The sequence below is a fragment of the Equus caballus genome, chromosome 14, assembly GCF_041296265.1.
Source record: "Equus caballus isolate H_3958 breed thoroughbred chromosome 14, TB-T2T, whole genome shotgun sequence".
Taxonomy (NCBI): Eukaryota; Metazoa; Chordata; class Mammalia; order Perissodactyla; family Equidae; genus Equus; species Equus caballus.
In genome coordinates this window covers 88,844,225-88,861,540 of record NC_091697.1, presented here as the reverse complement: position 1 = coordinate 88,861,540, position 17,316 = coordinate 88,844,225, and the positions used below count along the sequence as shown (strand labels likewise).

Sequence of the window (17,316 nt, the reverse complement as noted above, 5' to 3'; positions counted from 1 at the left end):
CTAAAAGATTTAATTCAACCTCACAGGTTTCAATACCATGAGTATGCTAAAGACTCCCAAGTTTATTTCACCAGGATAGACTTCTCTGAGCTCCAGATTCCTGTCTGTACCCAACAGCCTACTTTAAATATCCATTTGGAAACCTCAGACATCTCAAGAGTTTATGTATATCCTGTATTTTGGATTGGCTCATTTTTTAAACTGTACTTTATTTATAATTATATTGAAAACATGTAATAGATATAACTCCAGGACTAGAATATTTTTATTTGTCTTTGCTCTTTACCAAGGAGAGTTCAATTCCCAATTCAATTCCAAAATGTGTATCTCCAACCCAAATACCTCTTCTAATCTTCAGGCTCATTTATGTAGCTGCCTAGTTCCTATCTCCACTTATCTCTAACTTTACATGACCCTTAAATTATTTGAATATCTAGCTCCTTCTCATTCTTTATGTCTTATACTTCCCAGAGAAACGTTTCCTGTTCACTCTATCTGAAGTAGGTCTCCTTTGTTATTCTGTATCTCAAGTTCCTTTCAAAACACATATCACAATTTGTAATTAGTCATGGTTTATTTACCAGTGTACTTTTTGCCTTCCCCGCTAGACCATAAGCTTCATGGGGCCATGGACTCTATTTTATTCCCCATTGTATCTCCAGATCTTTCACAGTGCCTGGCACATAGTAAATACTCAGTAAATATTTGTTCAGTCAGTCCATCATCCCCCAAAAGAACTTTCCAGGGGGCCCTATAATTTATTTACTGTATTCAAATGAACTCAAGTGTAACACTGAGTTGAATTCCCTGTATTATGAGCCAGTGCTGATAACACTCTCTGTGCTTGATTTTATCTTTTGAAGATTCTCAGGAACATATTGAAGTCCTTTGCTACTTGTGAATTTTATGGTTAAAATTAGAGGAAATAATTTTCTTCTTTTGTGATACAATCAGTGTTAATTAAATTTCTTTATTCCAGGATGGAAGGCTAACATTTTATCCAGGAAGTCAGGTAGTGAAACTTCCTTTTATCGACTTCATGAAAGCACATGGCACTTCCTTTCTGAATGCCTACACAAACTCTCCAATCTGTTGCCCATCGCGCGCAGGTATGAGAACGCTTAATATTAATGGAAGAACGTGGCCACAACTGAAAATATTTCCACAATTTAAAAGAGTATACCCAAAAGTAGGATTGTAAGTCAGATTTGGCACCTAATAATAAAAAGTTTTAATGTAAGTGTGTGTTCTAAGGTATGCATTGGGTATTGGAGTTACTAGAATTTCTATTTTTCAAAAGTAGGAATTTTTGTCCTCTAAGATGGTGTTTAGTTCATGTGCTACTGTTTCCCTTCCTTATGACTGGCGACTAAGAATCTTTTGACTATCCAAGCAAAAGAGGTAATACCCCTATTTCCTAGAATAGTTCTGTTTCCAAGGAAAATTTTTCAGCAGTAGTACAGAGAGTTGGGAGGGGACTTCAGAGGATACCACAAAGCAGTTAGGACTTCTCATACATCAGGATGACCCGAATTTTTCCATATTATTTCAGATTACATACTTTATCTCTTTCTCTTCAGTCTCATTTCACTTTATATCAAATCTGATTGTTCACTTTTATTATAGTAATTTAACAAATAGGCATAGTTTTAATGGCATAATATCACTGACATTAAGCCATGAATAATTGAGAAATAGGAGGAAACTGCCATTTTTGTAATTTCTGTCTCTTCTCTGACAGAGTTCTTTCCTTTTCTTCTGTCTTTCTAATTTATGATTGTTCGCTTCAGAACTCATAAACAGGACTCAACGATTTGTTTTTGTCTGCAAGTTCCTGACATGATATTCTCTGTGATTTGAGTTCATAGATTCTTTCACCTCCATTTGCAGCTCTCTCAACTATATAGTCACCAATGATTAAAGGAAACCTAATATGTTATAAATGGTATTTCAATGATGAAGGACAAAGCATATTAAAAAACAGTTTTGTTAATTTTATATTCTTTTTTTTTTTTTTTGAGGAAGATTAGCCCTGAGCTAACTGCTGCCAATCCTCCTCTTTTTGGTGAGGAAGACTGGCCCTGTGCTAACATCCGTGCCCATCTTCCTCTACTTTATATGTGGGACGCCTAACACAGCATGGCTTGCCAAGTGGTGCCATGTCTGCACCCGGGATCCGAGCCTCGAACCCGGGGCTGCCGAAGCGGAACATGCGCACTTAACCGCTGCACCACCGGGCTGGCCCCTAATTTTACATTACTTACTGAGCAAGTGGAATAAGCAGTGGACTAGGGTGAGGTGATGACCCGGATGCTAATCCTCAAAAGACCATGTCAAGCAAGTCAATTTCCTTGTCTACAAAATGCTGTTTTATGCTGTGTTCCTCCCAGAGTCGTTCTGAGCATCACATAAAATAATGAATGAAAAAGCACTGAATTCCAAAATTTCGAAAATGTTAGGTGATGTTTTTCCCAGAAGAAGTATATTTTGAAGAGTTTGAACAAAGAGAAGGAATAATAGTAAGAAAAACTAACATATATTGCATCCTTTCTGTGTGCCTGGCAATATTCTAAGTGCCTTACATGTATTAATTTATATAATCCTCATTTTGTAGCTAATGTTATTATCCACATTTTGCAGATGAAAACTGAAGTACAGAAAGGTTAAGTAACTTGTCAAAAGCCCCTCAGAAATTGGCATAATTGGGATTCGAACCCAGGTAATCCCCCATCCCACTCCTCAAAAGAAAGCATTTTGTAGATGAGAAGAGAAAGCTTATTCAAACCTACTATGTGTGTACACAAAAATGAGAAAAAGAAAAGGATTTATTTTTTCCAGTTTTATTGAGATGTAGTTGACATAAAACATATTAATTTAAGACATACAACATGATGATTTGATATATGTATATATTGCAAAATGATTGTCACAATAAGTTTAGTTAACGTCCATCACCTCCTATAGTTAGGAATTTTTTTTCTTATGGTAAGAACTTTTCAGATCTACTCTCTTAGCAACTTTCAAATATACAATACAGTATTGTTAACCATAGTTACACCATCCTGTACAATACATCCCCTGAACTTATTTATCTTATAACTGGAAATTTGTACCTTTTCACCACTGTCACCCTTTTCCCCACCCCTCAACTCCTGCCTCTGGCAACCACCCAGTCTGTTCTGTTTCTGTGAATTCAGTTTTTTTTAAGATTCCACATATAAGTAAGATCATACACTTTCTGTCTTTCTCTGTCTGACTTATTTCATTTAGCATAATGCCTTCAAGGTCTATCCATGTTGTCGCAAAGGCAGGACTTCTTTCTTTTTTTACAGCTGAACAAATTCCAGTGTGTGTCTGTGTGTGTGTGTGTGCGTGCGCGCACTCGCGTATGTGTATGTATCTCACATCACATTTCTTTTTATCCATTCATCCATTGATGGACACTTAGGTTGTTTCCATGTCTTGGCTGTTGTAAATAATGCTGCAATGAACATGGGGGTGCAGATATCTCTTTGAGATAAGAATTTCGTTTCCTTCAGATATATACCCAGAAGTGAAATTGCTGGATCGTGTGGTAGTTCTAGTTGTAATTTTTTGAGGAACCTCCGTACTCTTTTCCATAGTGGCTTTACCAGTTTCCATTCCCACCAACAGTGTGCATGAGGGTTCACTTTTCTCCACATCATCATCAACACTCATTATCTCCTGTCTTTTTGATGATAGCCATTACAACATGTATGAGGTGATGTCTCATTGAGGTTTTGATTTGCATTTTCCTGAAGATTAGTGCTATTGCACTATTGCTATTAGTGTACCTGTTGGCTATCTCTAGATCTATGGAAAAAATGTCGGTTCAGTTCCTCTGCTCATTTTTTAATTGTATTGTTTGGGTTTTTGTTGTTGAGTTGTATGAGTGCTTTATATATTTTGGCTGTCAATCCCTTATCAGATAGGTGATTTGCTAATATTTTCTCCCATTCCATAGGTTGCTTTTTCATTTTGTTGATGGTTTCCTTTGCTGTGCAGAAGCTTTTTAGTTTGATGTAGTCCCACTTGTTTAATTTTGCTTTTGTTGCTTATGCTTTTGGTGTCAAATCCAAAAAATTATTGTCAAGACTAGTGTCAAGGAGCTTACCCACTATGTTTTCTTCCAGGAGTTTCACAGTTTCAGGCCTCACATTCAAGTCTCTAATCCATTTTGGGTTGATTTTTGTGTATAGTATAAGATAGGGGTCCAGGTTTCCCAACACAATTTATTGAAGGGACTATCCTTTTCCCATTGTTTATTCTTGACTCCTTTGTCATAAATTAACTGACCATATACGCATGAATTTATTTCTGGGCTCTTTATTCTATTTTTATCTTTGTATCTATTTTTATGCCAGTACCATGATGTCTGAAGATATAGCTTTGTAATAGAGTTAGAAATCAGAAAGTGTGATGCCTCCAGCTTTGTTCTTCTTTCTCAAGATTGCTTTGGCTATTTGGAGTCTTATGTGGTTCCATACAAATTTTAGGATTGTTTGTTCTATTTCTTTGAAAAGTGCCACTGGGGGGCTGGCCCTGTGCCTGAGTGGTTACGTTCGCATGATCTGCTTCAGCTGCCCAGGGTTTCGCCGGTTTGGATCCTGGGCGTGGACATGGCACCACTCATCAGGCCATGCTGAGGTGGCATCCCACAACGAACAAATAGAAGGACCTACAACTAGAATATACAACTATGTACTGGGGGTCTTTGGGGAGAAGAAGAAGGAAAAAAAAAAGAGGAAGATTGGCAACAAATGTTAGCTCAGATGTCAAAGTTTAAAAAAAAAAAAAAAACGAAAAATGCCATTGGAATTTTGATAGGGATTATATTGAGTCCATAGATTGCTTTGGGTAGTATGGACGTTTTAATAATATTAATTCTTCCAATCCAGGAGCACAGAATCTTTCCATTCATTTGTGTCATCTTCAATGTCTGATAGTTTTCGTTGTACAGATCTTTCACTTCCTTTATTAAATTTATTCCTAGGTATTTTGTTCTGTTCTTTTATTCAATTGTAAATGGGATTGTTTTCTTAATTTCTCTTTCTGATAGTTTGTTGTTAGTGTATAGAAACGCAGCTGACTTTTGTATAATAATTTTGTATCCTGCAGAGTGCAGAGTGCGTGAACTTAACCACTCAGCCATGGGGCCAGCCCCCAACTCTCTCTTTTTTAAATACAAGTATTTTTTGCTATGGACTTCCCTCTTAGAAATGCTTTTTCTGCATCCTGTTAGTTTGGGTATGTTGTATTTCCATTTTCATTTGTCTCAAGATATTTTTTGATTTCTCTTTTGATTTCTTCTTTGACTCATTGGTTGTTCAGTAGCATGTTGTTTAATCTCCACATATTTGTGAATTTTCCAGTATTCTTGTATTTGATTTCTAACTTCATACCATTGTTGTCAAAAAAAGATGCTTGATATCATGTCAGTCTTCTAAAATTTATTAAGACTTGTTTTGTGGCCTAACATATGACCTATCCTAGAGAATGTTCGTGTGCACTTGAGAAGAACGTGTATTCTGTTGCTTTTGGATGGAAGGTTCTGTAAATGTCTGTTAAGTCCATCGAGTCTAATGTGTAGTTGAAGTCTAGTGTTTCCCTACTGATTTTCTGTCTGGATTATCTAGCCATTGTTGACAGTGGGGTATTGAAGTCCCCTAGTGTTATTGTATTGCTGTCTATTTCTCCCTTAATACTTGAAGAACAATTTATTGAATAAACAATCATAGTTGTAGAAAATGAGAGAGAAGACATAGTACACTTAAATTTTTTGTGGAAAGCCAGTACAAAGACAAGGAATAGCGAAAATCCTTGAGGATTTTGAGGAAATGAGATCTGTACTTCAGTTGCCAAACTTTGAAAATTAACCAATAAATACTTAGCGATTATTTTTATGATTGAAAAAAGACTCTAAAGTCAGACAGGCTTTACATTTAATTCCTGCTGCATTTACCTTGAGCAACTTACCCTGTAAGCCTTAGAGACTCACCTGTAAAATGGAACTAGTAACTCCTTGCAGAGTTTTCCCCTTGATAAAATGAGGTAATAATCGGAAATGTTGGGTAAAGCACCTAATGCAGATTATGAGTCACTCCAGAGCTTGAGCTCTAAACTAGAAGACTCCTTTCTTGGAAAACTGTTTTAATAGTTAAAACAAATTGTTAAGCTTTACACTAATCTCAATTCCTTTTTTTTTTTCACCCAGCAATGTGGAGTGGTCTCTTCACTCACTTAACAGAATCTTGGAATAACTTTAAGGGCCTAGATCCAAATTATACAACATGGATGGATGTCATGGAGAAGCATGGCTACCGAACACAAAAATTTGGAAAACTGGACTATACTTCAGGACATCACTCTGTTAGGTAAAAAATAAAATAAAACAAAAATAATTCTAATAGGCTGCCCTCTGCTATAGCACATACATGTACTCTTTTTATTTTTTTATTTCTCCACAATGGTGAACAGAAACCTCTTAATCCCTTGATTGTGTTAATTTGGCTAAAACTTTAGCTTTTTTAATCTTATTAAAATATTAAAATTACCAATATGCTGGTAATTTTTTTTTTTTAAACATTAAAGGTCTATAAATAGTGTCTATAAAATTGTTTAACCCAAGATTTTAGTTGAGTTTCCATTATATAGTGGCTACTTTATTATTCACTTTACAATCTGTTTTAAAGACTATAACTTTCTTGCTACTTGCTTTTGTCAGTTCTCTCCAACATGAGTCTATTGTAACTTTTTTTTTTCGTTTTACTAAGTTCTCAGAAACCAGGCAGCGAGCATAGTGGACAAGAGCAGAGAGCTAGGATCAGATTGCCTACTTTCGAATCCTAGTTTCTCTGTTTACTACTAACCTATAGTAGTGTAATCTTGGGAACGTTATCTGAAATAACTGAACTTTGATTTCTTTGTTGTGAGGATTAAGTGAAATAATGTGTGCAGGAAGAGCTAACATAGCAGGCCGGAGACTACTGCCTTTAGAAAGGCCTACTTTGAAGGTTGGCCCTTGGCTGACATCTGGGAACTTGAATTTCAGGACTGTTCCCTCTATTCCCTTACTGATAAAAGAGGCTTACCGTGTACCTAGAGTGTTTGCACAATGTAGTTTATGCTAAACATCTACTTTCCCTCTGGGATCAGGAATTCTAGTTTGTGCTAGGCAGAAGGTGCCTGCACGATCAGCCCCCAATAACAACTTGGGTGCTGAGTCTCCAGTGAGCTTCTCTGTTAGACAGCACTTCATATGTATTATCCTAGTTCAATGCTGGAGGAATTAAGTGTGTCCTTTGTGACTTCACTTGGAGATTCGTACCTGGTTTCCTCCAGACTTACCCTAAGCACCTTTTCCCGTTGCTGATTTTGCTTTGTGTCCTTGCACTGTAATAAATCATAACCATGAGTCCAACTATGTGCTGAGTCCTTTGAGTCCCCCTAGCAAACTTGGGTGTGATCTTGGGGTCCCTTGATACTTGTGATCCCGGCGGAAATACATATTAAAACTTTAGAGCAATACCTCTTGCCTAGCAGGTGCTAATTGAGGGTTATGGTAATGGCAGTAGTGATGATGATGATAATGATAACTAGAAAAATAAATTCAGTAAAAATAATGTAAGTGTAGTGAGATGAATCGCGTTTCCCAAAACTTCATGTCCACCTGGAACTTCAGAATGTGACCTTATTTGGAAATAGATCCTACTTACAGATGTAATTAGTCAAGAACCTCAAGATGAAGTCATCCTGGATTTAGAGTGAGCCCTAAATCCAATGACTAGCATCCTTACTAGAAGAGGAAAGGACACAGACACACACAGAAGGCAGTGTGAAGGCAGAGGCAGAGATTGGAGTGATCACAGCTACAAGCCAAAGATCGCCGGCAGTTAGCAGAAGCCAGGAGGAAGCAAGGAAGAATTCTTCCCTAGAGCCTTCAGAGGGAGCTTGACCCTGCCAACACCTTGATCTCAGATTTCTAGCCTCCAGAGAGAATAAATCTGTTGTTTTAAGCCACTAGTTTGTAATAATTTGTTACAGCAGTCCTAGGAAACTAAAACAGTGAGTTTTGGGTAAACAGTTACTAAAATAATCTAGAATAATCTGAGCATTAATCTTGCTCTTCTGGTTAATGTTAAATTTCTTTCTTTTCTGTCTTCCAAAATCTAAAAGATGTCAATACTTGATGCCCAAAAGTGATCCTGACATCTCTGTCCCACCCCTGTCTTCTAATCCTTCATCAAATGTTGTCAGTTCCACTTCTAAAATATTTCTCCAATTTATTCACTTACCATCTCCACCAAGCTTCCATCATCTCTTGCCTACACTATTGACGTGGCCTTCTAAATGGACTCTTTTCTTCTATCTGCCCCATTTTCTATAGGCAGCCAGAGTGATCTTTCTAAAATATACGTTTGATCGAATTACTTATCTGCTTAAAATCCTTCAATGGTTTTTTTCTCTGCAGGTGGGCTAAAATCCCAAATCCACAACGTGGTTTATAAGACCCGTGGTTTATAATCTAGCCACAGCCTACTTCCAGTCTCATTTCGTACCACTCTCTCTCTGACCCTCAGTATGTACCTGTCTTTTAAAAACTTCTTTAACATGTTTTTTACTACCCCTGGACCATTGCACAAGCTAGTCCCTTTACAAAAAAAGTCCCTGTATAAAATGCTCTTCCCCCACTCTGCCTGGCTAATGTAACAGAAAGAAAGTCGGGGGGGGGGGGGGTGGTAAACGTGGTAGAAGGAATCCAGCAGAACAGAGTTAGACACCCAGCTTCCCTTTTTACCATCCATGTGACCTTGGGTAAGTTGCTTCTGTAAGTGTTCTTCTCTGTAAACTGGAGTTAATAATACCCACCCCATTGGATGACTGAGTTTTAAATGAGTTAATATAAAAGATCATATAAAAGGATTAAATGAGGTGATATAAAGTCTTTAACAGGGCCGGGTCCAGAGTAAGCATTTAATCAAGGGAAAAGATTGTTGTTATAAAAAATGGTTTAACCAGAATCGTAGTTTAATATTTACATAACCCCCTATTTTTCTAAAGTATGTTCCATTACTAATTATTTCATTGAGTTTCACAAATGTCTCTTTAAAATCCTTTTCCTTTTTAGAAATAACATTAATCCAAGTAAGATACAGCTATTCATAGTATTCTCTTTGAAGTTATTTCCTCTATTTCCTCAATCAATCCAATAATTGAAAAAGTCTGAGGTTGAACAACTTGTACTCCCTATATCTGTCATTCTGTATATGAAATGGTTAAAACATGATGACCTGAACTTTTTTCCTCAATGTGATAATAATTCCTGGAGGATAAGGACTCTCTCTTTTTCCTTCCTTTATTCCCATTGCCAGCGTAGTACCAGTGCATTGTAGGTACACAATTAAATGTTTGTCAAATGAATGAATAAATAGAATAAAAAGTTATATTGATAATTTTCTATAATATTTATTATGATGATAATAAACTACCTATAGTTTATTATTTGGTAAACATTGATGTTCTATTTAACCAAGGGTCATGGCACTTGTTCATTATTAATATTTTATATTTATCCTCAATACGGTATATCCCATTTTTCAGTTTTTTAATGTTTTAAATATTCTTAATTTTCAGAAGTTTATTCTTTCTCATGTGGAATTCTAAAATCAGTAAAATGGAAAGAGCCCGTTAAATGCTGATATTTTGAAGGTCAAAGATGATTTTCAGTATAATAATTGCTGTAGGATATTTTCACTTACCTTCTCACCAGAACTTAGGAAATTGAAGTAAGCTATAGGAACTGTTTGTATGAGTGCTGTATGTCCCCACACAGTCATTTGGCTTACAGATAGGTCAAGGTTGCTGTTAATAGCATGTCTGCAAAGGTTATATGAAGTATGGCACATTATCTTTCAGATTTTTCTGTGCAGGTTTAAAAATGCATCTCAGAAAAAAGAAGGTCTCTCGGTATCAAATTTTATAAATAGGAACATTCAGTGTTTTTGATAGACTGACTCTTGAAATCAAAACTCAAGGTTTTTAGATATTTGTGCTATCTTTACCACTGAAATTGGCCATTTCTGAACCTCCTTATATTTTCAGCCAGAATTATAAGTATCATTAGTTTATTTCTACAGTACTCTGTCTTTTTTAGGCATCAAGTGATGCTTTCTTCTTGTACCAGTTTAGGAACATTAGTCCAACTACGTGTCCCTTACTAGCCATAATATACTGCACCATACTGGGAACTCTGAGGGCTACACACTTGTTCCTTCCAGACAACTGCTAAACAAGTATTGGTGGTACTACTCATTAAGATACTATTTACTGACTATAAGACCTTAGGTAAGTTACTTCTCTACTTAGGATTCTAGTACATCAAATGAGCTTACAATAGATGACTTTAAAGGTTCCTCCTTTCTGACATTCTGTGACTTCAAGGAGTACAGTTAAGCGGTTTATAAAATCCTGGGATTCATCTCCCCCTCTCACATTATATGTATTGTGTTCATACTAGGTTTGATTAGGTTTGAATTTGCTGTATCTTCTTACCAATTTAAAAGAAACATTTGTGTTTAATTCATAGGGTGTTTTGATCAGTTTTGCCATCAGGTAAAACTATTTTGCCAATATATTCCCAATGTCTAAAACAGTGGTTCTCAACTGAGGGCAATTTTGACCCCCAGAAGACATTTGACAATGTCTGGAGACATTTTTGGTTGACACCCCTGGGGGAATGCTACTGGCATCTAGAGGGAGAGGCCAGGATTGCTGCTGAACAGTCTTATCATGCCCATGACAGCTCCTACACCAACAAAGAATTATCAAGCGCAAAATGTCAATAGCGCAGAGGTTAAGAAACTAAGCTAAATACATTATACTCATCAGCATGGCCTTAGGAATGTCACACTTAACAGTAAGTGCCTATGTTTTGAATCTTAAGTTTATGCTTTCATATTCTAAGGGATCCAATCCACTTGACACTAGTAGGACAATTTTTTTAGAATTAATAAAACCAAAGAAAATGGTAATTTGGAAGTGTGTAGAATTAGGAGGTAATTGATTTTATATAGACATTTTAAAACCTAGATTTCTAAAATCAATACAATTTAATGAAGAAAATGAATACTAAGTAATACTCCTTAAAATACTAATAGGTGATCCTTAAGTTACAAAAGTAAAATCAAATGTATGCAATACCCATTCAGCAAATATTTGAGCCACCTGCTGTGTCCTAGACACTATTTTTAAATGATGAGAATACAGTAGTGATCAAAACAAAAAAATCTCTCATGGAACTTACATTCTAATGGCATAAAAAGAGAATTTAAACAAGCTGCTGTATCTTTCTAGCTAAAAGTCTAAAACCTAAAATCAAATCGTCTGTCATTTCCTCTTACTACCATTGTAATTACATATGTTCTCAACACACAGCTTAATGTTTTTCTGAAGCCAAGTCACAATAGGCAATTTTTAATCCTCTGAAACAAATGAAAAATAAAGGCCTACTTCCAAACTGAGAAAATTGCTATGGGAAGAACTCTCAAGCTCGAGTCTCTTGGCAAACAGCAAAGGGAAGCAAATTATAGGCTGCTAACACCACTCTTCCTGTTCCCTGTCAGGCCTGCGGACCAGCATCACAAGCTTTCTAGACAGAACCCGAGTGACCAGGAGGGAAGCTGCAGAACTCAGAACAGCAACCACAGAGCCGTCTCTCAGTCCCTTTCAGTTCTGCAGCCTAATGAATAAGTCTGTGTTCATCTCACGCTTATCCACTATTATTTTGTAAGCAAGGATCATATACCTTTAGATCAGTTTTCTCCATTCCAAGGAGGAGTTTATTTTATTCTTTTCTTTATAGTGGAGACAGACAGTCATTCCTTTGGTCATTTTTAGAAGCTTTTTTAGAACACCCTCCCTTATTATCTTTAATGAAATTCACTTCTAGAACAGCTTGCATTATTCTGGGTGCATTCTCAGCATGATTTTTTATGATAGTGGAAGAGCTTGCTGTTGTTTTTGTTTGTTTTATTTTTCCAGATCCTCACTTCTGATGACTAGCAAGTTCTTGGCTGAAGCAGCCCCTGGGGCTATCTTCAGATTGCTCTCTGCCATAACTCCTACATCAGTTTCTTGGGCAGTGAGGTCTCTGAGCCTACAGCCTCATTACAATTCTTGGATTTTTTCCATTTAATTACTAAAGTTTAATGTATTATGTTTAGCCGCCCATAATGAAGTTCATCTCCTACTTTGCCAGTGTTAGCCATTTGAGGACTTGTGGAAGTTTATCTCAATCTACTTGAGGAGAGCCTAAAGCTATGTAATAATGTGGAGATTTAACTTTTTCAATGAAACCTTAGCATTAGCCAGATAAGGACCTAGCTGAAGAGACTTCCAGTTTAAAAGAGGTTAAAAAAATAAGTCTAGATAACTACAGTACAGGGCAAAATATGGTGAGTTCTGTTTAAAGGAGGAAGTGATCACATCCAGATTTTTTCCCCAAAGTGGGGAGGAAAAGGCTGTAAAGTAGTATATTTAATCTATTCTAACGTGCACATGTTTTTTCAAATTTAACATCTCTGAGATTGCAGTGCATCTTACAATTGATGATTACAAAATTGTGTTAGTCTTATAGGCAACGTTTTTTCTTAATAGTATATATTTTTCAAAAAAGCACGTATTACATTAATAGCATTTTAGATTTGATAAACTCCCACAGAAGTAGAACATCACTAGGCCCAACTGGAGGATAGGAAGGAGAAACTTCCGAACAGAGGCATCCAAGTAGGAAAATGCAGACCTTTTGGAGGACATTGGATAAACCAGAATTCCTATAAGGGAGCAATGAAAGGTAAGGCTTTAAAGATTATATGAGGACTTAAATAACAGGCTGAGACAGCTGGCCAAAAATCATAAGCATATTTCATTGGCTAAGCTGAATTTGAGAATCTCCATAAAGTTTTTTTCTCTAAAAAAAAATAATAACAACCTTGAATGGTTCTATTCTAATCTTTTCATCCTTGAACATATTTTTTTGCCCTTTGATCAAGTCCCATGATTGTTTTAGATGATTTTTTTGGAGTTCTTGTAATTTCTTGATTCATCTAATTTGTCATCCCTTCAAAGTTTCCCTGTTTTTCTCTAAGCAGTCTTTCCAAGCTTCCAGTTGGCTCTTTTATTGACTACATTCTGTTTCAGTTAACCATGATGTAGCTGCCTTTTAGCACTTCTTTTTCTAGTAGGAGTCTAGACGGCAAAGTTTCAAAAGTAAGGTACTTAATGTATAAGGAATAAATGAAAATTTTTAGACTCATTCTATAATCTCTAAAGAAGAGTGTTAAAATGTCTAAAAGTACATGGATAAATTAACATTCTTGATGTTAAAAATAAACTAACAACCACAATAATATCTAGCATATCCGTAGTTCAACTCCAGCAAGATCTGAATGTATTTAAAAAGAAATATTTTTAAGGTGAAAAAAATATTTCTCAAGGAGATGAGATAATTAAAAATTGATATCTGTCAAGAAAATAAGAATGAAATTCATTAAGAGCAAGCAAAAGAACTAAAAATACTGAGATTTAATTTAGTATGAGGGCAAATGATATTATTAACCCAGAATAGTAGCTTACTTTCATAGTGACAATCTATAGTCATTTAATTCAAGACTTAACCAAGAAAAACATTTCAAGTAGTGCTGTGTGGAAGCAAAGGACAATGCTAACTCAAATAGTTAATTCTCTGTGTCTGTATGTGTGTGTGTGTGTGTGTGTGTGAGTGAGAGAGAGAGAGAGAGAGACTGTTTCTTAAAAAGAGGAAGCCTCAGCTGTCAGGAAAATTCAGCTTTCTAAAAATGACTGGTCCCACGTGATTTCTGTAGAGCTAATTTTAAAATCAGTAGCAAAGGATACTTTCTATTTCTGACATATAGTTTAACAATACGTTTTAGGGAATCAAGTATTTTCAAAAATTATTTGTTATTATTTTCATAAAAAGCACACAAATCTTTTTTTTTAATTTTTTTTTTCAGATGTACATAATATTTTGAATTCAGTGTACATTACATCATGTTCACCACCCGAACACTAATCATAGTGCATCCCCTCACATGTGACCCTAATCACCCCTTTTGTCCTCTCCCTCCCCCCTTCCCCAATGATAACCACCACTCCAATCTCCAATGCTATGTGTTTTTGGGTTTTTTTGTCGTTTTTATCTTCTACTTATGAGTGAGATCATATGGTATTTGACTTTCTCCTTCTGACTTATTTCACTCAGCATAATACCCTCAAGGTCCATCCATGTTGTCACAAATGGCCGGATTTCGTCATTTCTTATGGCTGAGTAGTAGTCCATCGTGTATAAATACCACATCTTCTTTATCCATTTATCTGTTGATGGGCACTTGGGTTGCTCCCACACCTTGGCTATGGTGAATAATGCTGCAGTGAACATAGGGGTGCATAAGTCTCTTTGAATTGTTGATTTCAAGTTCTTTGGATAAATACCCAGTAGTGGGATAGCTGGGTCAGATGGTATTTCTATTTTTAATTTTTTGAGACACCTCTGTACTGTTTTCTATAGTGGCTGCACCAGTTTGCATTCCCACCAGCAGTGTATGAGAGTTTCCTTTTCTCCACATCCTCTCCAGCATTTGTTATTTTTTCTTTTGGTAATTATAGCCATTCTAGCAGGTGTAAGGTGATATCTCATTGTAGTTTTGATTTGCATTTCCATGATGATTAGTGATGTTGAACATCTTTTCACGTGCCTATTGCCCATCTGTGTATCTTCTTTTATTTTTTTAAGTTTTTTTTTTTTTTTGAGGAAGACTAGCCATGAGCTAACATCTGCCAGTCCTCCTCTTTTTGCTGAGGAAGACTGGGCCTGAGCTAACATCCCTGCCCATCTTCCTCTGCTTTATATGTGGGATGCCTACCAGAGCATGGCTTGCCAAGTGGTGCGATGTCTGCACACGGGATTCGAACTGGCGAACCCTAGGCCGCCGAAGCAGAATGTGCACACTTAACCGCTGCACCACTGGGCCGGCCCCCCCCATCTGTATATGTTCTTTGGAAAACTGTCTGTTCATATCCTCTGCCCATTTTTTGTTTTTTTGTTTGGTTTGGTTTAGTGAAGAAGACTGGCCCTGAGCTAACATTTATTGCCAATCTTCCTCTTTTTGCTTGAGGAAGATTGTCACTGAGTTAAAATCTATGCCAGTCTTCCTCAGTTTTGTTTGTGGGACACCACCTCAGCATGACTTGATTAGCAGTGCATAGGTCCACACCCATGATCCAGACCCACAACCCCCAGGCTGCTGAAGCAGAGCACACAAACCCAACCACTACACCACCGGGCTCATCCCTCTGCCCATTTTCTGATCTGGTTGTTTGGCTTTTTGTTGTTGAGTTGTATGAGTTCTTTATATATTTTGGAGACTAACCCCTTGTCAGATATATGATTTGCAAATATTTTCTCCCAGTTGGTGGGTTGTCTTTTTGTTTTGTACATGGTTTCCCTTGCCCCGCAGAAGCTCTTTAGTCTGATGTAGTTCCATTTGTCTACTTTTTCTTTTGTGTCCCACGCCTGAGTAGCCAAGGTCTTTGAAAAGATGCTGCTAAGACCGATGTCAGAGGGTGTACTGCCTATATTTTCTTCCAGGAGTTTTTTGGTTTCAAGTCTTACCTTCAAGTCTTTAATCCATTTTGAGTGAATTTTTGTATATGGTGTAAGATAATGGTCTACTTTGATTCTTTTGCATGTGGCTGTCCAGTTTTCCCAACACCATTTAGTGAAGAGACTTTCCTTTCTCCATTGTATGTTCTTGGCTCCTTTGTCAAGGATTAGCTGTCAATAGAAGTGTGGTTTTATTTCTGGTCTTTCCGTTCTGTTCCATTGATCTATGTGTTTCTTTTTGTGCCAGTACCCCGCTGTTTGGATTACAATAACTTTGTATAGTATATTTTGAAGTCTTGGATTGTGATGCCTCCAGCTTTGTTCTTTTTTCTCAGGATTACTTGTGCCATTTGGGATCTTTTGTTGTTCCATGTAAATATTAGGATTCTTTGTTCTGTTTCCATAACGAATGTCATTGGGATTCTGATTGAGATTGCATTGAATTTTTAGATTGCTTTAGGTAATATGGACATTTTAACTACATTTATTCTTCCAATCCATGACCATGGAATATCTTTCCATTTCTTTATGTCATCGTCAATTTCTTTCAAAAATGTCTTATAGTTTTCAGTGTATAGGTCTTTCACCTCCTGGTTAAATATATTCCTAGATATTTTATTCTTTTTGTTGTGATTGTACGTGGGATTGTATTCTTGAGTTCTCTTTCTACTAGTTCGTTATTAGAAAGTAGAAATGCAACTGATTTTTGTGAGTTGATTTTGTACCATGCAACTTTGCTGTATCTGCTGATTATTTCTAATAGTTTTCTGATGAATTCTTGAGGGTTTTCTAAGTATAGAACCATGTCATCTGCAAAGAGCAAGAGTTTCACTTCTTCCTTGATAATTTGAATCCCTTTTATTTCTTTTTCTTGCCTAATTGCTCTGGCCGAAACCTCCAGTACTCTGTTGAATAAGAGTGGCTAGAGTGGGCACCCTTGTCTTGTTCCTGTTCCTAGAAGGATGGCTTTCTGTTTTTCACTGTTGAGTATGATGTTGGCTGTGGGTTTGTCATATATGGCCTTTATTATGTTGAGGTGCTTTCCTTCTACACCCATTTTATTAAGAGTTTTTATCATAAATTGATGTTGGATCTTCTCAAATGCTTTCTCTGCATCTATTAAGATGATCATGTGATTTTTATTCCTCATTTTGTCATGTGGCGTATCATATTGATTACTTTGTAGATGTTGAACCATCCTTGTGTCCCTGGTATAAATCCCACTTGATCATGGTATATGATCCTTTTAATATATTACTATATTCATTTTGCTAATATTTTGTTGAGGATTTTTGCATCTATGTTCATCAGCGATATTGGCCTATAATTTTCCTTCTTTGTATTGTCCCTGTCTGGTTTTGGGATCAGAGTGTTGTTGGACTCATAGAATGAGTTAGGAAGCGTTCCATCTTCCTCAATTTTTTGGAATAGTTTGAGAAGGACAGATATTAAATCTTTGACTGTTTGATGGAATTTTCCATAGAAGCCAGCTGGTCCTGGACTTCTTTGTTGGGGGAGGTTTTTGATTACTGTTTCAATGTCTTTCCTTGTGATTTGTCTGTTCAGATTGTCTATTTCTTCTTGATTCACTTTTGGGAGGTTGTATGAGTCTAAGA

The 17,316-nt window shown here is 36.5% G+C and overlaps 1 protein-coding gene across 3 annotated transcripts in view; it reads left to right on the top strand.

Moving 5' to 3' along the window:
• ARSK (arylsulfatase family member K) overlaps nt 1-17,316 on the top strand; it is a 51,672-nt gene that overhangs the window by 7,126 nt on the left and 27,230 nt on the right. Inside the window, exons 2-3 of one of the 3 annotated variants that reach the window (XM_001503703.7) lie at nt 980-1,109; nt 6,236-6,395. In XM_001503703.7, coding sequence (XP_001503753.2) covers nt 980-1,109; nt 6,236-6,395 — 290 coding nt within the window. Of the gene's footprint in view, nt 1-979; nt 1,110-2,598; nt 2,720-6,235; nt 6,396-17,316 lie in introns of those variants that run through there. The other 2 variants (XM_023617963.2, XM_005599553.4) reach the window with 2 other exon arrangements.